Consider the following 25,881-nt stretch of genomic DNA (forward strand, 5'->3'; position numbering starts at 1 on the left):
CTTCCTTCCTTCCTTCCTTCCTTCCTTCCCTCCTTCTTTCTCTTCCTCCTTTCTCTCCCTCCCCCTCTCCTTTCCTCCCTCTCTCCCTTCCTTTCTTCTTTCCTTTTTTTTCAAGACAGGGTTTCTCTGTGTAGCCTTGACTGTCCTGGAACTCACTCTGTAGACCAGGCTGGCCTCGAACTTGTAGAGATCCACTTGCCTCTGCCTCCTGAGTGCTGGAATTAAAGGTGTGTGCCACCACCATCTGGGCTTCTGTCTTAAAGAATAAAAAAAGTCACTGGGTATGGTGGCAGGTGCCTTTAATTCCAGCACTCCAGGCAGAGGCAGGAGGATCTCTGTGAGTTCCAGGACATTCTGGTATACACAGCGAGTTCCAGGATAGTACAGTGAGACTCTGTCTTAAAAAAAAAAAAGAAAAAGAAAAAGTCTAGTGGGCTGGAGAGATGGCTCAGCAGTTAAGAGCACTCATTGCTCCTCGGGAGGACCTGGGCTTGCTCCCAACACTCACACTGGATGACTTACAATCACCTGTAACTCCAGCTTGAGAGCATCTGACACCCTCTGGTTTCTGTGGGCACATGTACACACACATATACACTCACATAAATACACTCACACAAATGCATAAGTAAAATAACAATAAATAAAAAAGGAAAAAAAAGACAAAATGGATTTGCCAGTCATGTAAATGTCTATACTTCTTGGAGGCAAGTGGATCACGTCAGGCATTCAAGGCTACCCTTGGCAGGACACTGACTCAACCAAAAAAAAAATATTACCCTTTAATCCAGTAATCCTACTGCTAAAATGTCCCCTAAGATTGTATTTGCAAAAGTTCATAATACAATATGTTCAGGGATGTAGATTATACCATTTTGTGCAAACAAAAAGCATTGGAGTCCAGGGACAGAATGGCTGGAAAGAATCCACTCCTTCAGAGGTAGTGCTGCCTGAGAGACACGCCTGAGAGATGGACGGTGTTTCCTTCCATGGAATTAAAACCTGTAAGACCTGCGGATGTAGTAGAGTGCTTATTTAGCATAGATGAAACTCTGGCTTTGATTCCCAGCATTATATAAACCAGAGCTTGTAATCCCAGCACAGGGGAGGCAGGAGGATCAGAAGTTCAAGGCTGTTCTTCTATACACAGGAAGCTTGAAGCTTGAAGCCCATCTGGGTTCTAGGTTTACCTGCCTTTAATAAACTGTCAATGCAATAGACATATTAAAAATAAGAAAAGACTGGGAACATGGCTAAGTAGGGGAACACAGACTTAGTATGTACCAGGCCCTGGATTTGGTTCCCAACATTGCAAGTAAGGAACATTGAGCAAGCAAGCATGCGAACAAATGAATGAACAAACCCAAACACAGCAATGCCTTTTTTTTTTTTTTTTGGTTTTTTTGAGATAGGGTTTCTCTGTAGCTTTGGAGCCTGTCCTGGAAGTAGCTCTGTAGACCAGGCTGGTCTCAAACTCACAGAGATCCGCCTGCCTCTGCCTCCCGAGTGCTGGGATTAAAGGCGTGCGCCACCATCGCCCGGCTCACAGCAATGCCTTAAAGCAAAATCTAAGCATCCCTTCTAAGTGGGCTCCTCCTTAGCCCTTGTTCCAGCCGCTTCTCGCATGCTCTGTGGGCCCAGAGATTCCCCAAAGGTTTCCAGGAAGCTCTCCCTCCACAAAGCCTGTGTCCAAGTGAGCCTGGGAAGCTCTTCTTGACGTAGAGTCTCGTATACCTTCACATCTGTGGGAAAAGGAGCTGAAGTTGTCGGGAGATTCTTCTTTGCTTGGCCTAGCAGACTGTGGTTCTCAGGCCCGACCCCTGCAAAGGCACCACCCTGCAAGGCCTAGGCCAGTGGCTCTCAACCTGTGGGTCCTGACCCCTTTAGGGCCTGCATACCAGATATTGTGCATATCAGATATTTACATGACGATTCACAACAGTAGCAATTTCAGTTAGGACGTAGCAACAAAAATGATTTTGTGGCTGGGGGTCACCACAACATGAGGAACTGTGTTAGAGGGATGCAGCATTAGGAAGGCTGAGAAGCACTGCTCTAGGGCACCAGGGACACCAGCCTCTGGCTGGTGGCTCAGCCTGACTTTCCCCTCCACTTCTTCCTCTCTGAAGAGGTGTCCAGCCCAAGGGCCTTTGCATCTGGAATGTTCTCTCCTGTGCATAACTGGCTTCTTCCTCAGGTCCCCTTAGCCGTGGAAGAGAGCTTCCTCGGCCCTGGAGAACACAATTTCTGGTTTGTTGATTGCCCAACTTTCCACCAGACTGATTGCTCCATTAGGGCAGAGAAGCCGTCTTTTACGTCATGACTGTTTTCCCAGCATCAGGGAGAGAACACAGCACAGAGCATGTGCTCAGCCAATAGAAGACAAGCTGCATCTCCTAATAAAGCTCAGTCCCCCAGCACTCTGGTTGCATCATTCTGAGATGCTGATCCAGCTTCCGGCCTTCAGGTATTCCCCAAACACAACGGGCATGTCCCCACCTCTGCCTGGATCATCGTTTCTGCCCGGGCTTTGAAACCTAGCCTCCCAGGCCCTCCCTCAGAAACTGCTCAGTGCCTCAGCATGAGTGACTGGCTCCTTCCTCATCCCGCCAAGGTGCTTGTTCACACATACCTTTGTCAGGGCACAGGGCTATTGTGCTCAGATGAAACGCACGTCTGTTCCTCGCTCCCTGCTGGCTCTTGCGCAGGGCAGGGCTGGGTTGACTCACGATTGCTTTCTGAGCACCCAGCCCTTTGTCTGCTGCACAATGAGTGCGATGAATGGGTGCTGACTGAAGTCTAACTTTGGGCTCTCACTGCCTGTATCCGTTCAGCTCCCAGGTCAGCACCAACTGGGCACTTAACCACGTGCAGAGTGCCGAGTTAGGTGGTGGGACCAGAAGCCGTGTTTTGGCTGTAAAGGATTTCCAGCATAGCAGAGGAACAGACCTCCTTAACAAATCTAGTGCCAGTGAGAACGGTTAGCCTCCAAGGACTAGAATGGGTTTGAGGAGTGTATTAGTTTCCTTTTGCTGCTAAGTCAAGTAATCACCTCAGGGACTTAGAGACACGCAATTACTCCCTTTCGGAACTGGAAGATAGAAGCCCAAATCAAGGTGTCATGATGGCTCTTTCTCTGGGGGCCCTGGAAGAATCTGGTCCTTGTCTTTTCCAGCTTTAGTGGGCTGCTGGGGTCTTCCACTCAAGTCCCTGAATCACTGACATCTGCTTCTAGATTTGTGTTGCCTGACTCAGCCTCCCAGGTCCTCCAGGACCCTAGTGATGACAGAGTTCCTTTTGCTGGGTAATGTATAGACCCCCAGGTTCTATTTGGGGTTCACAGACAAGGAGGCTTTCCTTCCACAGCTCCTGAGCCACAGAAACCTCATCCCTGCAATGTGCCTACTACCCCTTGCATGCCCATCACACCCTGTGGTTAAAGGTCAGACCAGCCTGGCCTTCTTGTTCTGCACAGGAAGGGGACTGAGGTGAAGTGTAACTTGCCTGAGGCCATGCCGAGTCCAGCTTGGACATCAGGTTCTCAGACTTGGCCTTCAGAGCTCATTTCATACATAATACAGTCAGGATTATAGATCAGGCGATGTCTGGTCTGGGGCACGTGAGGATGGCGAGGGAATGGCTGGCTGTTCCTCAGAGCCTTGCTAGAGAAAGCACACACCTGTGGCACTGATGACAAGACCCGGAGCTTTGAACTGAAGAACTGGGGAAGGCAGCTGAGCTTCAGGGTTTGAGGGGTAGGAATTGGGGGAGACAGAGGCAGTGTGTTACATGAGCCTCAGACGCTGCAGAAGGCTGTCTTGTCCTCACCAAAGTCTTAAAAGACTGGTTGAGGCAGTGGCCTGTGGCGCCAGGGCCAGGCAACTCTGAGAGCTAGCCCGGAAAAGTATAACTTCCCCCTTTCCTCTTTTTCTATCGCTCTCTTTTGGAGAGATACTGGCCAAAGCCCAAGTGTGTTTATTTTTCTGGCACTTTGCGTTCTCTCATTGTTTCTCAGAAGTGACCTTGCTTTTGGCATATGGCTGCCTGCTCACCTCCGTTGTTGAACACAGCAGCCGAAGTCAAACAGGATGGCTTTCTTCCCTCCTCAGCTCCGTACCCCTCACTCCAGCACTGCCAAGATTTACGTCTTGCCTGTCCCCGGTCTTCCTGACTCATCTTCCCTTGTTCTCATCCTCTGTCTCCTGTCCCCAGAGTCCTCCTTAGGTCCTTGGGGTCATTCCAGCCTTCCCTGCCTGCTTTCCCTGTCAAGAAAGTTGGGGAGTCAGCAGTGGGTTGATGGCTACTACCCTGAGCTAGCCTCTACCTGGGGGTAGAAGCATCTGATACATCAGCCCTGGACAAAACCAAATCATGAGATCCCAGGAGCTGGCAACAGCGAAGAAACTCATCCATCAGCAAGGAAACTTCTCTTTGCAACAAATGAAGGTTGTTACAGAAACCATAGCCAAGTAAAATGCAGATCTATGGAGTTCAGTCCCAATGAATACATCTGCCACGTAAGTCCCGCACCTACAACTCAGGGAACATTGGGGAAGAGGGGGCAGAAAAACCCGTAGGAGCCAGAGGAACAGGGAGTTTGCCTGCGACTGTGTTTCCTAGGAATGTCAGAAGCTACACCCAGAAAGTCTCACTAACATTGCGGCCTAAACACGAACTGGAAAAGGATAACAATAGACACACTAATACTTCTGGGGGCCTGGGGAGTCCAGGGAGGGGGGCCATGAAACCTCGGTCAGGGAGGGGGGCCATGAAACCTCGGTCAGGGAGGGGGGCCATGAAACCTCGGTCAGGGAGGGGGGCCATGAAACCTCGGTCAGGGAGGGGGTCCCATGAAACCTCGGTCCTACATGAAGAACTAGTTACAGGCAACTAATGAAGGTCGAGAGTGAGTGAAATAGTTTTCCCCAGGGACGAGCACACCAACTGGCTATCCAATACCCAATGGTCAGCCCTGAAGACATGCATACAAGTATTATACACAGACCAAGCAGGTAGTACTTAGATATGGAGGAGTATCCGTAAATACACATAAACATACATGCACGTAGCAACAGTTAATAAAAAGTAGAGGCTATGAATTTGAAAGAAACAAGAGGTAAATGGGAGGATTTGGAGGGAAGAAAGGGGAAGGGGGAAATGATGATGTAATGATAACCTCCAAAAATAAAAGTCCTATGGCTGTCCCTGGCGTCTGTGTCGTTTTGGGTCACCCAACATAATTCCTGGAAACTGGCTAGAGGGAGGTGGTGGCAGGGTGGGGTAGTAGGGAAGAGGTGGCATCTACCCCCCCCCCCACGGGATCCCCCAGGGACTCTGGAGTGTTCAGAGGCACTCTAGGGGACCCAATATCCCTGCCTCTCCAAACTGGGAGGAGCCACAAGGCGCATGGCTTGTTGTGGGCCCTAAGGAGGGTGGAGGGTGTGGTTGCCTCTGGAGCAGGAGACAAATCATTAGTAGGTGGACCTGGGTGGGGCTGGGCCTCAGTACCGAGCCTGGTAACAGAAGGGAGGAAGAAGAGGATTCCACTTGAGGGCGGGGCTGGCAGGTGCGGCTGCTGGCTGGAAGGATGCATTCTGAGGGGTGCCTGGCCAGGGGTGGGCGAGGGTGGGGAACCTGTGAGTGTCTGGATGGCCCAGCCCATCCAACACCTGGCAAGGTATCTTCAGGTGAGACCAGGGTCTCAGTGTCTGCGTTGGAAGGGGCAGGTGGACCCTAGTGAAGTGGTAACTTCTGGGTCATCTTCTCATCTTCCAAGCCATGGTTCCAGTAGGAGACAAACGAGATGGAACCTTTCTCACTCCCAACTACCGATCTGAACCTTTATCCTTGGTCAGGGGAGGTTCCTTCCACCCCATCCACGCCAACAATTCTCCAAGCTCTTATTACATACAAATCTTGATCTAATATAAGATGGGCCTCATCCTAGGGGTTGATCTTGGGGCGGGGGGCTACAGGAGCCAAGGTCAGCTGGGCAGATGTGGCATGACCTCTGCCGACATCGATAGCCTTTGTTAAATGTCGACTGTATCCAGAGCCTGCCATTGGTGGAGTGAAGGTGAGCAGGCCAGTGGAAGGAGTCAGCCTTGCCCTGACTCCTGCGCTGAAGATTGAGACAGGGCCTGCCACAGTTCTCTCTGGAGCCTGCTGGCCTTTCAGCTTGGGGTCGACTCGCAGGGTTCTGGGGAACATCCAGTGGTCTCCCATTTTCCCCAGGGTCTTCCTCTTGCCTCTGTCTCTACCTGAACTTGGCTTCAGCTACCCCAGTCTGGTGTGAAGGAACCCCTTGGATCTCATCCTCATTCCTGTTCAGCTTCAGTGTGGGCCCAGCTGTTGACAGCTGCGGGGGCAGCAGGGGCCTCTCCCTGCTGGGGCGGAAGGCAGGCCCAGGCAGGAGACTTGCTGGGCCACGGGACTTCTATGGTCTTTAGATGCCTGGACGGGCCTCCTCTCCTAGGAGGGAGGGTGGGAGATGCGGATGTTATGGCTAGGTTGATCCAACCGCTGCCTCTCTGCTACCTCCGTGTTCTCTTAGTGTTTTTGTGAGGATCTGAGGAAGAAGTTCCAGGTTTTCTCACCTCTGGCCAGGGATGGCCTTGCCTTGCAGTGGGTTGTAGAGAACTCCCTGGGACCCACAGCCATCTTGTGCTATGTTTATTTTTCCTTCTGTGGATCGGACCTAGGGCCTTATACATGGCAGACAAATATTCTTCTGAGCCACATCCCAAGCCCCTTTGGCATTTATTTTTGAGCTTTAGATTTAAAAATTGTTTTTATATACATGAATGCCTTCCCTGTCTGTATGTCTATGTGCCACGTATGTGGCTGGTCCTTTGGAGGTCAGAAGAAGGATCGGATCTCTGGAACTAGAGTTGCAGATGGCTGTGAGCCACTATGTAGGTCCTGGGAGTTGAACTCAGGCCCTCTGCAAAAGTAACAAGTTCTCTAAACTGCTGAGTCATCTCTCCAGCCCCTTATTTTATTTCTTAAAACCTAATCTGGGCCATGTGTGGTGGCACATTCCTTTACATTCGAGAACTTGAGAGGCAGAGACATGTGGATCTCTGTGAGTTTGAGGCCAGTCTGGTCTACAGAATGAGTTCCAGGACAGCCAGGACTATATAGAGAGATCCTGTCTCAAAAAACAAAACAAATAAACAAACAACTCAAAATAAAAATCTAAAAATAAACAATCACCACCAAAAACCCAAAAAAAACCAAATAATCCATTTACTTTGTGTGTGTGTGTGTGAGTGTGTGTATGTGAGTGTGTGGGTGTGTATGTATGTGTATGTGAGTGTGTGTGTCTATATGAGTGTATGTAAGTGTGTGTGAGTGGTTCAAGCCTACCCCAGTGCTTGGAGTTCAGAGGAAGGCCTGTAGGAGTTGGCGTTCTTCTACCTTGTAGGTCCTTGGAACTGAACTCAGGCCGTCTTGCTTGGGGATAAAGGCTTTGACCCAATGAGTCATCTTTCTAGCTTCCCAGTTTTTATTTTTTATTGTTAGACAGTCTCACTGAATTGCCCAGACTGGCCATGCTCACTCTGTAACCTAGGGGAGACCACGCATTTGCTGTTCTTCTGCCCCTGCTTCTCAAGCAGCTCAAACAACAGGCCAGTGCTCCACACCTGGCCAGTGCTGTCTTGATTTTTCCCATTAGCTGGGTAAGACTGGCTAGCTAGCCTGTCCTTCAGTGTGTGAGGCCTCTCTGCACTGTGAAATTAGAACAAAAACCAAGAAACAGATGTGGCCTAGAAAAGAGTGGCCTGAAACCCGCTATCAGGGACAAGCAATGCATCGGGCCCAGTTGGTGTGGTGGTGGTGGTGGGTTTAAGTTGGGGCTTTTGAAGAGAAACAGAGGTCTAGCCGACAATGTTTCTCCAACTAGACCCTTGAAGCTGAGGTCTGGGGTCATCGGAGTAGAACCTGGGGATCCTTCTTTCCTCCTAAGATCTTTGAAGGAATGTGGAGAGATGGTTTTAGCCAGGATTTGAGAAAGCTGAAGGCTGGGTGGGCTTGGGGCTGGAGTCCAGGTTGGAGGGACAGGGTGACCTCTCACCCACTGCCCGGCAGCTGAGAGAAAGCAGAGGAGCAGGAAGCCTGGGGAGGGGCTGCAGGGAGAGGTATGACGGGCAAGGTCATCCGCAACTTGGCAGGCCAGTCCCCAGAGTAACCCAGAGAGTGGCCAGAACAGGGAAGTCAGACAGCCCATAGAGGAAATGGGGTTCTTGGGAGAGTGGCTCTGGCAGGGATGAAGGCGGGCCCCTACTGCAGGCCTTTCCCTGGGAGGGTGGTGGAAGTAGAACCTGTTTCTGGCCCATTCAGGTGAATGTGGGTTTTGTGGGGTTCCTTTCCAACTCCAAGACAGTCTAGATTGCCAGGAAGTCCTTCTTGATGTCTAACCTCGTGGCCACCTGACATTCCGCTCTAGTCTTGGTTCTGTGCCTCCCCTACCAATAGCTTCACAGGCCAGGCAGAGACAGGATGAAGCCAGTACCCTAGAACTCCCTCCCAGGGAGCTTTTACAGCTCTTCTCCTGGTGTCTCAGGGGAGGGGATCTTCCCATGAGAGCCCACCACTTCAAAGCAAGCTAGCCTCTTCCCAGGGGTTCTGGGCCATATGGGAAACTCAGCCCCCTCCCTGTCCCTGAGTGTGGGCAGGGAGCCCAGGCCACCCATGGGCCTCCCATCTCTGCCTCTGAGCCCGGGGCCTTGGCCACCCCTGGAGGCTCCACATTCAGACAGGCTCTGCACAGACGCCAGTGTCCTGGCAGCGCCTAAATCATTAGCGCCGGTGAGATTAGGCTGCTAATCTCCCTGTTGGGTGGAGTGGGTGCCAGGCTGTGGGACTGTACCACTCCCCTACAGGGGTGGCTGCTGACTCCCAGGACTGGGATGGGCTCTTCCTTGGGGCATGACTCCCACTCAGGGTCACCCTGGCAACAGGCCTTCTTTTCTGTGGCTTACCCTCCCCTGGTGCTATCTCTGGGAAACCTCTGGGTCGGCATTCCTTAGTTGTGGGGACAAATGGGTGGGGGTGACACCTTCTCTCGGGTCTCATACTGTCTCCATCCACAATACCTACTTTCTATTTTGCCACAGCTTTGCCAATGCCAAAAGGCCTCGGGAGGTAGTGATGATGATGATGATGATGATGAATTACTACTGTGTGTGTGCACATGCCATGGTGGGCATGTAGAGGTCAGAGGGCAACTTTGTGGAGTCGGTTCTTCCTGCCTTGATGTGGGTCCTGGGGATTGAACTCAGGTCATCAAGTACAGCAAGTGCCTATATCCACGGAGCCATCTTGTTGACCCTGATTCCCTTCTATAGATGAGGAAGCAGAGATGCTTTTATTTGTGTCCAGGAAATCTGGGGTCTAAAGCTCCCCTTGGCCAGTGGCCATGTCTCTTTTTTCTTAGTCAGGGGTCACCAAAAGTTTGAGGTTGTATCTTACTTTGAAAGCTTGGAATAGTTTCAAGAAAGCTGGGGCTCCCTCCATTTAGACTGAGGGGCCCCACTAAGACTATCATGTACCGGGAGTGAATATCTACGTCTTTCTCCCTAAGATCCTGGAATGCCAGGTAGGGGGCCAGATCAGCTTCCTGGCTCCTGGGCCTGTGGAGCCTTGTTTGAGGCCCTTCCCTGCTCCTGGGCTAGATTCTTTGGACTCCCCCCGCCCCCAAGAATGAGCTCAGCTGTCTAATTGATGTTGAGGATGGAGGATCACCCTGCCCCGGGGCTGCAGCTCGAATACCATCTTTGTTCTGAAACAGAACAATGGACCACTAAGAGGTCACTGATGCCCAGGCTGGACAAACACAGGAGGGAGCCTCAGGATACGGGGTTGTGTTACACAGGTCAAGACCAAGCCTCAGGCCCTGGATGGCTGACTAGGACAGAGACAAATTACAAGGCTGGGGTTTTGGCTTGGACTTCAAGGGCCAGGGGCTCAGTCTTCCTTCATCCTGGCTATAAAGAGTAGCCCATGGTCTCCATCCACTCCAGAACCCTGTTACCTGACCTGCAGATACCATGGCTACTACTACCAGCATCCGCCAATTTTCAACCTCCAGCTCCGTTAAGGGCCTTTGTGCTCCTGGAGGGGGATTCTCCCGGATGTCCTCTGTCCGTGTTGGGGGCGCTTGCCGGGCTCCCAGCCTCTTGGGAGGTGGCAGCTGCGGCAATATGTCAATCACATCCTCCCGCTTCTCAGCAGGCTTGGGAAGCAGCTATGGTGGTGGCTACACCTGCAGCTTGGGTGGGGGCTTTGGCTCCAGCTTTGGTGTGTCAGATGCCCTTCTAGGAGGCGGTGAGAAGGAGACCATGCAGAACCTCAACGACCGCCTGGCCACCTACTTGGACCGGGTGCATGCCCTGGAGGAGGCCAACACTGACCTGGAGGTGAAGATCCGTGACTGGTACAAGAAGCAGGGCCCTGGACCCGCTCGTGACTACAGCTCCTACTTCAAGACCATAGAGGACCTACGGAACAAGGTGGGACCCCTACTTACCTTCTGCTCTCTACCCAAAGTCCTGACCAGACTCACTCCATCCCCATAGCAGAAGACACCCTGTCCGTCACAGATGTCCATCTGTCTCTCCCTCTCTCCCTCTCTCACACCTCTGGTACTAACCCTGAGCCTGTGGGATGTCCTGGACTGTGTATCCTTTGGGAACTCTCCAAGGGGATGGAGGAGAACTCTTCTCTTCCCAGGGATTTTGTCTGGAGTGGGTGATGGAGGAAGGATAGGGCAGCATCAGGACACTGAAGGCAACTGAGGGCATTGCAGCTAGAGAGAACAGCCTGATAAAGGGTCTGGGAGGTGGGTGGCATCTGACATGGATGCTGAGACACGAGGCTAGGCATTATCTTTCCTCTGGAGCTCTTTTCTTGCCGCCTCACCCTTCTCCAGGTAGCCCTCCCCGACGAATGACTTTCTTCTATCCCAGAATCTTGGTGTTCAGTCTATGCCCTGATTCTTAGGCTGACTTCAGAGTCTGGGTGTTGTCAAGGCTGTGTTAGTTGTAGGTATCCTTCCCACTCTCTGCTGGCTACTTTGGGTTCTATTTTTCCACTCAGACTGAAAGAAGATCTCCTCTCTTCCCCTTACATTCTTTTTTTCTTGATCTCTAAGAAAATAACTTTGGCATTCTGCAAATGTGGCTGCTCAGGTCTTAATACAAACATGTTCTGGGAGGGTCTGGGTACCGAATCTTAGTGGAAGGCAGGGAACTGAGGGTTACCGAGAGTCAGGCTGGCCCCAGTCTGGTCCCAGGCAGCTGTGAGGCCAAGCCAGGCTCTGGGGTAGAAAACCAGCCCTACAGCAGCCCACTGAGGGGCTTTGTCTGCTCCTGCCCGGGTCCTCCACCTGGCAGGGGATTCTTGTAATCTCCCTTGGAAGCAGAGCTCCTGGCTGTGCCAGATCAGATACCAGGCTTTGTTGGGGCAGCGGGGAACCCAGGGGAGTCCTGGTGAGTCAGTGCTCTGCACTTTGGGGCTAGCTGGCATTTCATCACTATCCTCATAACAGAAGCCCCCCTCCCTTGGGTTTCCATACCACACTCTCAGTGTTGTGGTTAGGCTCCTGGGTACACAGGTGGTGGGACCAGGCCTCCGCAGGCGAAAGGTGGTGAGGCAGGAGGATGGAAGAGACCTGACCTTTAGACTCAGCCCAGGCCTCTGCATGGAACTTTGAGCCTGGAGTGAGGTCTTGGAGGAGGCTGAGGTGGCCCTAGACATATGATGGTTTTGGTGGGACATCTTCCTCCTGGGTCAGCCTTAAACCAGGACAATTTCCCCCTAGCTCCTGCCACCAGACGAGTTTTCCTTTGTACTCCTCTCTTCCTCCAACTCCATGACCCTTCCTTGGGACCAGCCTTGGGCATTTCCAGCAATACCCACGGCAGCAGTAATAACAAGAAATGAACTTCCTGTATCTTCTCAGGCTCTGCCCTGGCTTTGAGGAGGGGCTGGTCATAACCTCATCAGTCAATTAATTAGTCACATAATTAATTAGACAAATATACCCTGGGGGCTTACTCTGGTCCAGGCACCGTGCCCGGGTCTGGGGAGTCCAAAGAGAACCAGACAGGTATGGCCTTGTTCCCAGGCTGATCTGAGTCCGGTCGGGAGAATCTAATCAAAAATATAGTGGAAACTCGGATAAGGTTGTCTCAGAGATGGAGAAGTGCTGGGAGAGAGATGGGGGAGGGGAGATGGCCAGGCTGAGCCTGGAGGTGAAGGCATCTTAGACCCCATGATGGCAGATGAATGCCTGTTTCTCTATGTCATGTCTCATCATTTGGGTGTTCAGAGAAGGAGGCCACAGGGACCCTTATTGTCCATCCTATGCAAGACTGCATGCAGGTGGGGTACAGCAGAGCCTTCTGGGGGCTCTGTGGTAGGTTCTTGCTCATGGGGCTCACCATCACTTCCAGATCCTGGCAGCCACAATTGACAACGCCAGCATCGTGCTGCAGATCGACAATGCTCGCCTGGCGGCCGATGACTTCCGCACCAAGTGAGTCTGTGACCACTGGCTGTCCCCAGGGAGCTGGCGCTGGGTTCCTGCTCTGCACAGAGCACAAACAGGGTGTGTGGACCATGCCCCCTACCTTCAACCCTGCAGGTATGAGACAGAGCTGAACCTGCGCATGAGTGTGGAGGCCGATATCAACGGCCTGCGCCGGGTGCTGGATGAGCTGACCCTGGCCAGAGCCGACCTGGAGATGCAGATTGAGAGTCTCAAGGAGGAGCTGGCCTATCTGAGGAAGAACCATGAGGAGGTGAGGCCTGCTTTGGAGACATTAGAGAAGCCCGCTGTGGAGTTGGGGCCACAGAACTGCTGATGGCTGGGTCTGTGTACTGGGTCCAGTCCTTATCATCAGTGTCCTAGCCTGGTGCTGACTCAATGAGTCTCCCTCCCAAGAGCCTTCCACTCATCCCTGCAGGCTTGGCTGACTGTAGGGGACAGTTAATTCACTAATGAGTGAATCAGGCTAACACATTGTGCTAATTATTATAATTAATTATAACAAGGTACATTTACCCAGCATTAAAAACTGAGCCACTGCAGTGACTGACAACATTGCTGGGAGACAGAGGCGCTTTGCCCTCCTCTTTTGGCAGCACAGAAGTGGAGGCCCAGAGAGGGTTAGAGACGTGCCCAGCTCTGCACAGTGTCCGGATTATCTGATTTGTATCCATCCGCCTGTAGGTTCGACCCCCACCTCTCCGCTACTCCCCACACCCTGATTCCTTTTTCTCGAGACTTCTGAGCTTTATGTCCCCAGAGTGCAGTTGAAGAAAGGAAACCAAAGACCCCACTTGGGCTCAAGCAACCGCCTGGTCCTGCCTTTGTGGTTTTCTTCCCAGTTCCACACTGCCGGTTCTGGATGGGGAGAGCCTGATTCCCAAGAGCAGGACACCCAGAAAGGACACCCTTAACTTTGGGGCCAAGTGCAGAATTGCTTTTCTTCATCAGACCAACATTGTTTAGCAGGGTCTGGCTTGGACTGATGCCACCGTAGGGTGGCTAACCCCTTGCTTATGTCATAGGTTTCATAGCTAAGGGACAAAGCCAGGGGCCAGGAAGTAGGACAAGGTTGCCTTCTCTTCCCTCCCCCCCCCCCTCTCTCTCTTCTCTCTCTTTTTTTTTTTTTTTTTTGGTTTTTCGAGACAGGGTTTCTCTGTGGCTTTGGAGCCTGTCCTGGAACTAGCTTTGTAGACCAGGCTGGTCTCGAACTCACAGAGATCCGCCTGCCTCTGCCTCCCGAGTGCTGGGATTAAAGGCGTGCGCCACCATCGCCCGGCTTCTTCTCTCTCTTTTAAAAAAAGATTTATTTATTTATTATGTATACAATATTCTGCCTCCATGTATGCCCGCACGCCAGAAAAGGGCTCCAGATCTCATTACAGATGGTTGTGAGCCACCATGCGGTTGCTGGGAATTGAACTCAGGACCTCTGGAAGAGCAGCCAGTGCTCTTAACCACTGAGCCATCTCTACAGCCCCGAAATACATTTCTTTTATTTCACACAAATTGGAAAGCAGGTGCTAGGCACCCTTGTGTCATTGTGTGTGGTGAGAGACTGATGGAAGCCACAGCCCCCCTGAGTAGGAGGCAAGTTGTCTGTCTGTATCTTTACATGGGAGCTGCTGGCCTGGCTATCTGCTTGTTTCCCTGAGGACCAGGGACTCTTCCTAGAATGGCCTTGGGTGAGCCCCTGTTGTCCTCTCTGCCCAGGAAATGAATGCCCTTCGTGGCCAGGTGGGCGGGGACGTCAGCGTGGAGATGGACGCGGCACCCGGTGTGGACCTGAGCCGCATCCTGAATGAGATGCGTGACCAGTACGAGAAGATGGCGGAGAAGAACCGCAAGGATGCCGAGGACTGGTTCTTCACCAAGGTGGGTGGTTGTGCGGGGCAGGTGTGCTCATGTGTGGCTGCACACGTGACCTGCTGACATGGGCTGGGTCACTTCAGACTCTTTGGAAACCACTTGGACCAATGTTCAGGTTTCTAGGTAAACGTGAGTCCTGGAGAAGCTCAGACCCACAAGGTGCTCCCCTGTGGCTCCGGCTGTTGCCTGGGGGAACTGATCCAGGCCACCCAACCTGGCTCAGGCTCCACCCACCACAGGTGTTTGCTGCATGGGTGTTCTTGGATATGTAGGTCATGCCTTGGCTAAATACTGAATGAACATCTGTGGGTTCTGGGGACAGTCACTAGCACACCAATAATCTCCAGTGCCTGCTTTGGGGTGTTGTGGTTCAGCAGGGTCCCTGGCAGGTGCTAGGTCCACAGCACGTGTCCCTTGTGGGCACAAAGGGGCTCTGGTCTGAGGCCAGGGAGGGGCGGTTCTGGGAGGATAAGATTTAGGAACAATTCCTATCCTCTGTCCCCTCTGAAAACCTTCTTTAGTCCCCATGCTCACCCTGCTTTCCAGACGGAGGAGCTGAACCGTGAGGTGGCCACTAACACGGAGGCCCTGCAGAGCAGCCGGACGGAGATCACAGAGCTCCGCCGCTCTGTTCAGAACCTGGAGATTGAGCTGCAGTCCCAGCTCAGCATGGTGGGCCACCATCCCTGTCCTGCCTGGTCCTTGTCACTTCTGTTGAGCCTTGCCACATAAAACGCCCACTGGGAGAACCAGAAACAACCTGTTCAGTCCATCCCATGGGACCCTCTGCCCTAGTTACCGCCTAACTGTCCTGGAAACACCTCGGGTGGGACCCCTCTCTGGGTATCTTCTGAGGGGAAGGGTTCAGCTCTTGTCTCATTGGGGGCCGCAGAAAGCATCACTGGAGAACAGCCTGGCAGAGACAGAGGCACGCTATGGAGCCCAGCTGGCGCAGCTGCAGGGCCTCATCAGCAGCGTGGAGCAGCAGCTGTGTGAGCTGCGCTGTGACATGGAGAGGCAGAACCACGAGTACCAGCAGCTGCTGGATGTGAAGACCCGGCTGGAGCAGGAGATCGCCACTTACCGCCGCCTACTGGAAGGAGAGGACACCCAGTGAGTGGGGCTCTAGGAGCCTACCAGGCTGGGCTGGACACGGCTTTGTCCAAGGGATGTCAACAGATGCGAATGTGGAGGTGTGCAGGGGTGAAACGGAAGGGGCGTGGTTCTGACTGTGAGGGCTATTATCAGATGCCTACAGTCAACGTATTATAGGCTAGGTCTTGTGGGCCATGGGGAGCCACGGAGTGACACTGAGCAGAACAATGGCCACCTAGATCTTTGGGAATATTTGCTTTGGCTGTAGAGGGAGACATGGGCCAGAGTGGAGGAGGAGCGACGTCAGGAGGCCGGGACAGGGAGTCTGGCCAGCTGACAGTCTTGAGAGCTAGGGGTGGGGGTTGTACAGATGGAAGAGAGGTCTCCTTAAAAACAGCATTGTGGGATGCTCAAGTGTGTGTGAGCATGGCTCACAGTTTTTATCCAGTAAACGCTAAGGGAGCGTGTGGAAGAGTGGGAAGCTTTGACCCTGGGTTTCTGGTTTGGATGACTGGTCTGGTGTGGTTGGTGATGTCATTAGCCAAGTCAAGGTGAGGTGCAGGGCAAGTGACACTTTGATTTAGAGTTGGGAATGCTGATCAAAGTCTCCGTGGGAAGCCAAGCACGTCCTGGGGTCTCCAGGCTTAGTACACATCCTAGCTTTTCTTTCCCAATGATGGTGAATTTTGTCTACTGTCTAATCAGTCTCTCTTGCTGTAAATGGAGTCTTTGGAACCTGTCCTGGAACTAGCTCTTATAGACCAGGCTGGCCTCGAACTCACAGAGATCAGCCTGCCTCTGCCTCCCAAGTGCTGAGATTAAAGGCATGAGCCACCACGGCTCAGGTTTAAATGGAGTCTTATTGGGCCCTTCAGGATATGGAAAATCCAGTGGTTCAGCGTCTCCTTGTAAATCCTGGTTTAGTGGCCACAATATAGCCACAAAGTGCCCTTGGCTGCTTCTTTTCTCCTTCCTGTTTTGAAGAACCTGTGGCATTTGGTCCTTGGTTTGTGCTTCTCTCTGAACATCTAGCTATGCTTTCTCAATTTGTGGGATATCTCTCACTCTCCTGGGGCCTCCCCAACTGCTGATGCCTCCCAGCAGTGCTCCCAGAGCCCTTCTGGCTTGTGGCACCTCCAGACTCACAGGGTTTTTTCTCCCTGCAGCCTGGCTACTCAGTACTCCTCATCCATGGCCTCGCAGCCCTCCCGAGAAGGTAAAAGTCTATTCTGTCCTGTGTATGGGACACTGGGGGAGATTAAGGGTGTTACAGGCCAGGAGGCAGGTTTGATACGGGGGTCTTGCCTGAGGCTCCCTATGCCCCCTCCTCTGCCATCTGTAGGCATGGTGACCAGCCGCCAGGTACGCACTATTGTGGAAGAAGTCCAGGATGGCAAGGTGGTCTCCTCCCGCGAGCAGGTGCACCGCTCCACCCACTGAGGAGCCTTTCTGCATGTGACAGCCCAGCCTCAGGGGCAGAGGCTGCAGCTCCTTGCATCTACTGCCGTGCCTGAGCTCACCCTCTGTGTTTGCTTTGTGCTCCCCTTACAGAGGGGCCCTGAGGTTAACCCCAGGAACCGCTAATAAAGCTTTGAAGAAGCCTGATCCTAGAACTCATCACTTGTCTCGTCACCGGCTCAGGCAGTGTGGGCTGAGGGGCTGAGGCAGGTTCACTAAGCGTCTGGTATTGCTTATCCTCTGCCTACTTTGCTATGCCCACTTCATCCAGGCCTGGGGTGCCTTGGAAGTCAAGAAGGGAGGAGGTGGGAGGATTGAGGGTGGAAGTATGGAACATCCTGTTTCTAAGAATCTGCCTCTAGGGCTGTTTCCTGCTGCCGGTCCCTTGGAGGGCCTACAGACTTTCTGGGTACCACACCTGTTAGAGGACACCTGCATCAAGACAAAGGGACAGGGTCTGGGTGGGAAAGGTGACTTTCCCAGAGTGGTCGAGGGCCTTGATGGATGAGGGGGTGGCCAGTCTGGCAGTCTCAAAGCCAGCCCAAGAAGCCAGACCGGCTCTACCTGGCTCCCTGGGGGTGTGTGTGGGGTGGGGCAGTCGAGTTGTGTGAGTGTGGGGGGCATCTTGTTTGCTTTGGTGGCTTGGCAGCTTCTGGGCTATTGGGGAAATCCCTCCCAGCTGCTGATGGGGGCTGTCTAGACCTGTCTGGGAGGAGGGACCCATTAGCAGCCTGAAACAAGACCACGTTCCGCCCAGCAGGCCTCCCAGGACCCTGGGACCTAGGGCTGGGCTTAGGATGGTAGGTGGGGCTAGGTGGAGCCTTGGGGTGGGTCCTGTGGCCCACCCTGGGGAATCATGTTATGGTCTTTATTGTTGGGGACCTGCCTAGGGTGGGGTGAGATAAGAGCATTGAGTAGGGATATCGTTTCGTTTTTCTCCTGTCTGGGACCTCACTTGTCCCGTTCTCCTAGACCTCTCAGGAGACAGGAGGGTAAGGAATATGGAAGGAGACAACCCCTTCGTGGTTCCACAGACTCCCTTTAATAAGGTCCCATCCCCACACATAGCTCTGTTTTCTCCTGAACCCTTTAGCTGAGATCTCTTCTGCCCACCTGGTCCTGGAAGTTGTCCTGTAGGAAGGAAATGGGGAAAGGTCTAGAAGAGAGGTCTGGGCTTTCTAGGGGACCCAGGGATGGGGACCAGTTCAGAAAACTAGTCAGGGGAGGCCTCATCCCAGGATGTGTCCCTGGGTGTTGGGGCTGCTTAGAGGAGTGGTTTGGGTTGGGGGTGCTGGAGCTGAATGAAGAGCAAGGAAGCCAGCCCACTGCTCGAATGAGCTGGGCCTGTTTGGACACCGCATTCCTTGCTAAGCTCCAGTTTCCTGCCTGGCTTGGCTACTGGAGTCTTGAAGTTGTTTCTGTGTTGTGTGGTCGGCCTGGTGGGCTTAGATCTCGAGTCAGGAGGGGTAACCGGTCTTTCTGACTCCCCAGTTCCCGGATCCAGGCTTTTCACATATGTGGGGTGGCACGTTGAGAAGGGAAGCCACCTTTGGTGTGTGTGTGTGTGGGGGGTGCCAACTCCCCACCTCATTTTCCCATCAAGCTGGGGTGGCAGCTGCCTGGGAGGGCTAAGGGGAGGTGACGTCGTCAGCTCCTCTTGTCCGTATTAGGTCATGGGAAAGCGTAGCTGGAGGGCCTGCCTGAATCACAGGTGACAGGCCCGAGACCAGAGACAGATACACACGCATGCGATCACGACAACCCAGCACAGGGTTTGATGAAATGAGGCAGAACCCCAGTGGTGGGAGGGGAGGGGGCCCGTAGCCACCTGGGAGCTGGCGGGTGGCCAGTGGTGATGAAAGCCCAGGGGAATGGAAACAGCAGAGGGCCTGTTGTAATCGCTACGCCCACTGGCTGCCCTATAAAGGAAGCGGGCGAGCCCCAGCGCAGCACGCACCTTGGCGCCTCTCTTCCTCCCAAGCCCTCCAGCTCCACATCCGTTGCCTGCTGCCACCATGACCACCACCATCCGCCAGTTCACCTCCTCCAGCTCCATCAAGGGCTCCTCTGGCCTGGGTGGCGGCTCATCCCGCGCCTCCTGCCGATTGTCCGGCAGCCTGGGTGCAGGCTCCTGCAGGCTGGGGTCAGCTAGTGGCCTGGCCAGTGCCCTTGGGAGCAACAGTTACTCCAGCTGCTACAGCTTCGGCACTGGCAGTGGCTATGGGAGCAGCTTTGCGGGTGTCGACGGGCTGCTGGCTGGAGGGGAGAAGGCCACCATGCAGAACCTCAACGACAGGCTGGCCTCTTACCTGGACAAGGTGCGCGCCCTGGAGGAGGCCAACACGGAGCTGGAGGTGAAGATCCGCGACTGGTACCAGAAGCAGGCCCCAGGGCCAGCCCGCGACTACAGCTCCTATTACCACACTATCGAGGATCTGAAGAACAAGGTAGGGTTGCAGGCAGAAGGGGCATAAATCACCCGCTTCCTGCTCTCATTAAGGCCTGGAGTCCATAGGGGCTGCCATCGGGCCGCTAGACTCCGGTATGGCATCTAGGAGCTTGTGTGACTGACGTCCTCTCTTGTGGGGACAGTTGACTGGGCCAGGAGCAAGCTGGCATCATGGGTCTCTTTTGGCGTGTCTGTTTCCTCCTCGGGAAGTCCTGAGGCCTCGTGTCAGTGATGTCTAGGCCACGAGGGCATAGGGGGAGGGCTGGTTCCATAGAGTGGAGCTGGATTTGTGAGTGTCCCCGTGACTAGGGCTTTGGATGTGGGGGTGTTCTGAGAATGTGCTCCACAGCAATCCTAAGGGAGGAAGCAGGAGGGGGCGGGGCAGGAGACTCTCATGGGAAATGTTTCAGGGGATTTTTCTTTGCTGGCCTCCTTGGCTTTCCTTTATCCTTTTGTCCCTCAAGATGATGGCTCAGCAATTTCTAAAGTGGGGCTGAGAACCTGAGCCCAGATTTACCAGGGTTAGTGATTTCTGGTGGGGGTTCCTGCTGGCTAGGGAGGGCTTGCTTCTCTAGCCAACTTTTTAGGGACGCTCCCAGTGATGCTTTCTGGGGTGCAGAAAAAATAGGGGGTTCCTTATAGTCACACTATGCTTTCTGGAGTTCAGGGACAGCTTTTGCCCTGAGACTGTTCCAACACTCTTCAGCTCTGTTCACCTCCAGCCCGAGGCCTCTTCAGGTCTCAGGCTGGGATAGAGGAGGGTCTGCATGAGCGGGCAAGTGGGCAAGCGCTAGGGTCAAGTTTCATGTTTCAGCTCACTGGACTCCCTGCCAACAAGGGCAAGCCTGTGTAGGGAGTGGGTGGCAGGGAAAGGGGTTTTCTCTGAAGGCAGTGAATCCCAGCCTCCAGTCAGGAAGCCTGGCTCAGAACACAGGCCTGGGTTGAGCCACTCTAAACTCAGTGACCTAATGGTTTGCCATCTCCTCAGATCCTTGTGGCCACTGTGGACAATGCCAGCATCCTGCTGCAGATTGACAATGCCCGTCTGGCAGCTGATGACTTCCGCACCAAGTGAGTCCCAACCAGAGGGTTACAAGCTGATGGGGGAATCTGGAGTACCTTTCCTCATCCTGACTTCCCAGAAGACAGGGGTGAGAGGTCCTGGGAGCTGGGAGCTGACCCCTTAGTTGGATGAGCAGAGACAGGAACTTGGGTTGGGAGAGGATGTGGAGGAGAGTTAGGAAGTCAGTAGAGCTCTTGCCTTGTGGTGGTCCCTGGCTCAGGGTTGCAACTTGCTTGCAAGTCTTGGATTCTCCCTCATATGGCCTTCCAGCTCTGGCACAGGGAAGGCAGGGGATGACACCAGGTGTCATACCTGTGTGTTAGAGTAGCCTGGCCTGAAGTCTCTGGTTCTCACTGCAGGTTTGAGACGGAGCAGGCCCTGCGCATGAGTGTGGAGGCCGACATCAATGGCCTGCGCCGGGTGCTGGACGAGCTGACCCTGGCCAGAGCCGACCTGGAGATGCAGATCGAGAATCTCAAGGAGGAGCTGGCCTACCTGAAGAAGAACCACGAGGAGGTGAGGGGGCAGGGTCAGCAGGTCAGAGAAGATGAGGAGTAGGTGGCAGAGCCTGGGGCTCGGCTGCGGTTGAGGGCGTGGGAGAGAGGTCTTGTCAGACTTAGTCATCCTATAGGGTTGCCCTTTCTGTGGAGCCCCGGTTTCTGTGGTCCAGAGCTTCCATACATCCCTGCATCTTAGGGACCTCCTTGGCCTCATAGAGGCCTCTTCGCCTGCCCTTGTCTTGCTCGCAATGACATTAGAGGAGGGAGATGCGCAAATGCTGGTTTTAGTTTCCACTGTTAAACCTGGGCTCCACACAGGCGTTTGGAGATCAGAAGGAAAGTTTTGGGGGAACAAAGACCTCGAATCAGATGTCCCTGGAGAGCCCTAGTTTAACGAGGGAGGCATAGTCTGATGGTAGGGGTAGCGTCCATGCAGAATACACACACACACACACACACACACACACACACACACACACGCGCGCACGCGCACGCGCACACGCACACGCGCGCACACACACACACACACACACACACACACACACACACGCACACACACGCATATCCATAGGAAAGTCAGAGGGAAGAGGCTGGGCAGATCAAAAGGTCTTGGAGAAGGGACCCAGACCTAGGTGTGGGCTAGGAAGGCTTGGGAACGTAGGACCAACACTTCATCCCCTCCTCTCCTAGGAGATGAACGCTCTGAGAGGCCAGGTGGGCGGTGAAATCAACGTGGAGATGGACGCAGCTCCTGGTGTGGACCTGAGCCGCATCCTGTCAGAGATGCGTGATCAGTACGAGAAGATGGCGGAGAAGAACCGTAAAGATGCTGAAGACTGGTTCTTCAGCAAGGTGAGAGCTGTTGCAGACCAGACAGATCACAGGGGCCTGTGCCCCAACAGTAGCATGCCATCTTAGGGGTTCCCTACCATGGTCAGACTCATTGCATCAGCAGAGCTGGTGTAATCTAGTCATCCACCTGGGGGATGAGTGGGAGGCGCTTGTGGAATCAAGGGATAAGGGTAAAGGCCTTGGGAATTTCCACCTTCACTTAAGAAGCCCGGAATCAGCACCAGAGGCTGGGCTACATGTCCTGGCTGGTTCTTAAATGTCCTATTCTATTGCCTCCTGCTTGTAGAGATTAAGCATAATGTTTCAATGACATGCTTCAGGGCTTGGGATGAGAGGAGTTTGGGGACAAGACCGATACAGACTCAGGGGAGGTCAGGTGTTCACAGCTAAGGGGTGGGATGTGAATAGATCCAGGGTGCTTGTCTGGGCTCTGGGTTGAGCATATTGGGGGGTAGGGAACATCTGACTAGGGGAAGGGTCCAGGCTCATCCTTCTAGTCCTGTGTCCCGTTTGCAGACCGAGGAGCTGAACCGCGAAGTGGCCACCAACAGCGAGCTAGTACAGAGTGGCAAGAGCGAAATCTCTGAGCTCCGACGCACCATGCAGGCCCTGGAGATCGAGCTGCAGTCCCAGCTCAGCATGGTAGAGTTGTGGCTGCTATACACCGGGATGGGTCCAGCCCCTGGGACAGGGATGGGTCCAGCTCCTGGGAGGCAGTTCTGCCAATCACACTGACCATCACCGGCTCTCCTGCAGAAAGCATCTCTGGAGGGCAGCCTGGCTGAGACAGAGAACCGCTACTGCGTGCAGCTGTCCCAGATCCAGGGACTGATCAGCAGCGTGGAGGAGCAGCTGGGTCAGCTGCGCTGCGAGATGGAGCAGCAGAATCAGGAGTACAAGATCCTGCTGGACGTGAAGACGCGTCTGGAGCAGGAGATCGCCACTTACCGTCGCCTGCTGGAGGGCGAGGATGCCCAGTGAGTAGAGGCCACGGGGTTAGGGTCTTAGGGATGAGGAAGGGACTCTCTGACTTCATCTGATCTCTTTTTCATGTTTTCTTTTTTCAGCCTTTCGTACAAGCCGAAAGAACGTAAGGATCTTGGTGACCGAAAGCTGGGGTGGGGGGATGCATGGGGCAGGAAAGCTGCTTACACATCGCTGAGCCAGGGAACCTAAGGGGTTTCAGAGAATGATGGCTAATCCCAAGTAGGCACAGGAGGAATGAACCTTCTGGGGCTCAGAATTGATGCTCAGGGGAAAGATCAAGGAAGAAAGACTGGTCCGATGAGAGCATGGAGAGAGGACCAGTTACCCTGGAGATGACAATGACCAGTAGACCTCATCTGATGGATGGGGAGAACCTCTTTGTTCCTGGTACCCTAGAGATGGGCCAGAGCAGTTTTGTCTCTGCGATGGGAGGTAGAGCTATGTTCCATGACCTGTAGACCTCAGTCTCCTGAAAGGAATAGCATCTTAATTTTGGGGGCTTCTAGTCTGACAGAGATGATGATCCCCTGGATTTTTTTCTTGGGCATCTCCATGTGGTGGAGGAGACGGGAACATAGTCCAAGCACTGGAGACTATGAAGGAGTCGATAGAGGACTCGTTTCACGCAGCACCCAGTCTACCTAGCTGCTCCCTTAAAGGACAAAGTGGTTCAGAACCAAATAGCCTGGCAAGCACAGCTCACACAGGGACCCCGGCAGAGTGCAGGGTGCAAAGGAAGCAAGTGAGAGCAGGAGGGATGCGTGCAGTGTGGTGCTGAGAGGTGAACGGAGACTTTGCAGTATCTGGGAGAGGACTGGGATAGGATGCTGGCTTCCATGCAGGGGACCGAGGGCCAAGAGTGGCTTTCTTCCCGGCCCATGGCCCGAATGTCTGTTTCTCTTGTAGCCGTGACCACCCGCCAGGTGCGTACCATTGTGGAAGAGGTCCAGGATGGCAAGGTCATCTCATCCCGGGAGCAGGTCCACCAGACCACCCGCTAAATACTCAGCTCCGTCTGGACAGCTCCTCGGCCAGAGAGAGACAGCTTCCCTCTCTGCTTGGTAGCCTGTAGCCTCCTCCAGCCTCAGTCTCCTGCTTCAGCCTCATGCCCCTGCCTGATGCCATTAAAGCTCATTGATCTGATGTGAACCGTGCCCTTTGTTCTGAGCACTGAAGTGACCATGGTGACACTGGTGTATGTGATAAAAAGGTCATTATTATTCTTGCAGATGAAGGTCATGGGTCAGCTTAGACGGGAAAAGGAATGCTTAGCCTGTTTTGCACTCCATGAGGTCATCTCCCCCTGGTGGGATGGATAGTTCAGGTCAAGTCAGCCCTGGAGTAGAGGCAGCGCATCACAGGTGGCTCCAGGTAGTCTTTTGTTCTGTAAGCAGTCTCATGACCTCGGGCACTCACACAGTTCCGTCCTTTCGAGCAGTCTCGTTTCTCACCCATAAATGGACCAGAAGATCTCAGGTGCAGGAGCCTGATTCCCCAGGGATGACTCATCCAATCTGGCTCCTCCCTGAGAGAGGAGGTGGGCCAGGATGGGGAGAGGCACACCTACCCATGTGGGTAGGGTAGGTGGGTTGAGGGCTAGGGTCCTGTGGGAGTCTCATGAACCCACAAGAGGAGCTTTCACGGCCTTACTTTGGGGATGAGTGGGAGGCCTCTGCTTCTTGGAAAAGACAGGTTCCTGCAGGGATGGAAGGAAGAACGGGCTCTTTCTTTCAGTGTCTCCTCGCATGAGCAGTCAGTCAAGGACAGGGCGAGCTGGGGCCCTGTGTAGGGCTATGACAGAGAGCATTAACCCTCTCCCTGGGGTTGGTAGCCTTGATTCCTCACCTGGAGTGAAGGTGAGGGAGGGGATCTGGGTCCTGGGATACAGAGGAAGGACAGTTTCCCTGCCACACCTGTACTTAGGAACCCCTGAGTGTCAGACCAGATTCATTCTGGTGGCAGTTGTAAGCAGCAGACTTAGGCACATCCGTGGTCCCTAGATGTCTTCTTTGTATTAAATTCTGGAAGCCACTGAGCAAGGCAGCTGCTTTCCTGGTTTTCTTCAAGGACTGGGGGTGGCAGAAGAAGGGGGATCCTGTCTAAATCCAATACAGGGATTTGGGAGCGGGGAATCTTGAACCAGAACCAGAGATACCTTCTCTCTTCCAGAGCCAGGCGGTGAGAGTGGAACCTAAGGGCAAAGGCACTGGAGGGGTCGACGTGCCAGAGTTCTGATGTGGTGGGAGCTTGAGGTCAGAGGAGGCTGGCATGCAACAGCTGGGGGCAGTGGCAAGAGCGCCAGCTGCTGGAGTGTGAGGACTTTGGGGAGGTCGCAGGCCCTTCCTAGATCTCGGAGGCACAGGGTGACATGAGAGGTCAGGGAGTGGTGCTGATGCTGATGATGTCACAGGCCCTTCCTAGATCTCGGAAGCACAGGGTGACATGAGAGGCCAGGGAGTGGTGCTGATGCTGATGACGTGGGAATGACGAGAGGATGTTGTGCCAACATCCAGGAGACTCAACGCTGCGCAGACTCTGTGCCCTCAAGCTGGCACTTCTCAGCTGCCTGCCAGCAGGGACAGTTTGGATGGAGGGCAGGAGAGAAGCATGTTGCCCCAGTCCCTGCTGTACATCCGGCCATAACCAGGAGAACCAGCCTGAGCCAGGATGGCTCACTCCGGAGGAGTCTCAGAAAGCAGGGAGAGTTTGGGGAGAGGTGCCCCACTGTGTGGATAGGGACTCCTAGGCTCTGACAAGCCGTGACTCAGCTATTCTGGAGACTGACTTATCAGGAGAGGGACACGGGGGAGGGCGGAGCGGATCCCAGTCTGTTCCAGGAAGAGAGCATGGCTCCACCTCTTACCTTCCCTCAGCTGTGAAGCACGAAGGGTTTTCCCCTTCTGGAGACTCTGGGGATTTGCTCTCGCTGGTATGAGGAGGAGTCAGTGTAGGGAGGACAGAAGACAGTCCTGGGCTGTGGTCCTCCCCAGGGAGAGCAAGCATGTGTTCCATGGGGATCCCCATGGAATAGCTGTGTCTACCTCAGATGACCATA

The 25,881-nt window shown here is 53.8% G+C and overlaps 2 protein-coding genes across 3 annotated transcripts; both read left to right on the forward strand.

The window, feature by feature from the left end:
- The first annotated feature begins 10,052 nt into the window (after positions 1-10,052).
- LOC101986333 (keratin, type I cytoskeletal 42) lies at positions 10,053-17,092 on the forward strand. The gene is made up of 8 exons (XM_005368207.2): positions 10,053-10,514; positions 12,459-12,541; positions 12,650-12,806; positions 14,267-14,428; positions 14,969-15,094; positions 15,315-15,535; positions 16,684-16,733; positions 16,860-17,092. The coding sequence occupies exons 1-8, from the start codon at positions 10,053-10,055 to the stop codon at positions 16,955-16,957; spliced, it is 1,359 nt and encodes a 452-aa protein (XP_005368264.1). The 3' UTR covers positions 16,958-17,092.
- A 1,866-nt stretch (positions 17,093-18,958) lies between these two features.
- Positions 18,959-23,963, forward strand: Krt17 (keratin 17). 2 transcript variants are annotated; one of them, XM_026789878.1, is made up of 9 exons: positions 19,196-19,268; positions 19,313-19,422; positions 20,413-20,495; positions 20,847-21,003; positions 21,678-21,839; positions 22,356-22,481; positions 22,596-22,816; positions 22,907-22,929; positions 23,733-23,963. In XM_026789878.1, exons 1-9 carry the CDS (start codon positions 19,196-19,198, stop codon positions 23,825-23,827), a joined length of 1,050 nt encoding a protein of 349 aa, XP_026645679.1. In that variant the 3' UTR covers positions 23,828-23,963. The 2 variants fall into 2 exon arrangements, with proteins under 2 accessions (XP_005368265.1, XP_026645679.1); XM_005368208.2 differs by having other exon boundaries at positions 18,959-19,422.
- The last annotated feature ends 1,918 nt before the right edge of the window (positions 23,964-25,881 follow it).

This window comes from Microtus ochrogaster, unplaced genomic scaffold (assembly GCF_000317375.1).
Source record: "Microtus ochrogaster isolate Prairie Vole_2 unplaced genomic scaffold, MicOch1.0 UNK31, whole genome shotgun sequence".
NCBI lineage: Eukaryota > Metazoa > Chordata > Mammalia > Rodentia > Cricetidae > Microtus > Microtus ochrogaster.

Coding starts and splice junctions, on each gene's coding strand:
- LOC101986333 (XM_005368207.2), top strand. CDS start 10,053: ATGGCTACTACTACCAGCATCCGCCAATTTTCAACCTCCAGCTCCGTT. Junction 10,515..12,458: donor TAGAGGACCTACGGAACAAG/GTGGGACCCCTA, acceptor CATCACTTCCAG/ATCCTGGCAGCCACAATTGA. Junction 16,734..16,859: donor CTCGCAGCCCTCCCGAGAAG/GTAAAAGTCTAT, acceptor TGCCATCTGTAG/GCATGGTGACCAGCCGCCAG.
- Krt17 (XM_005368208.2), top strand. CDS start 18,991: ATGACCACCACCATCCGCCAGTTCACCTCCTCCAGCTCCATCAAGGGC. Junction 19,423..20,412: donor TCGAGGATCTGAAGAACAAG/GTAGGGTTGCAG, acceptor CCATCTCCTCAG/ATCCTTGTGGCCACTGTGGA. Junction 20,496..20,846: donor GCTGATGACTTCCGCACCAA/GTGAGTCCCAAC, acceptor TTCTCACTGCAG/GTTTGAGACGGAGCAGGCCC.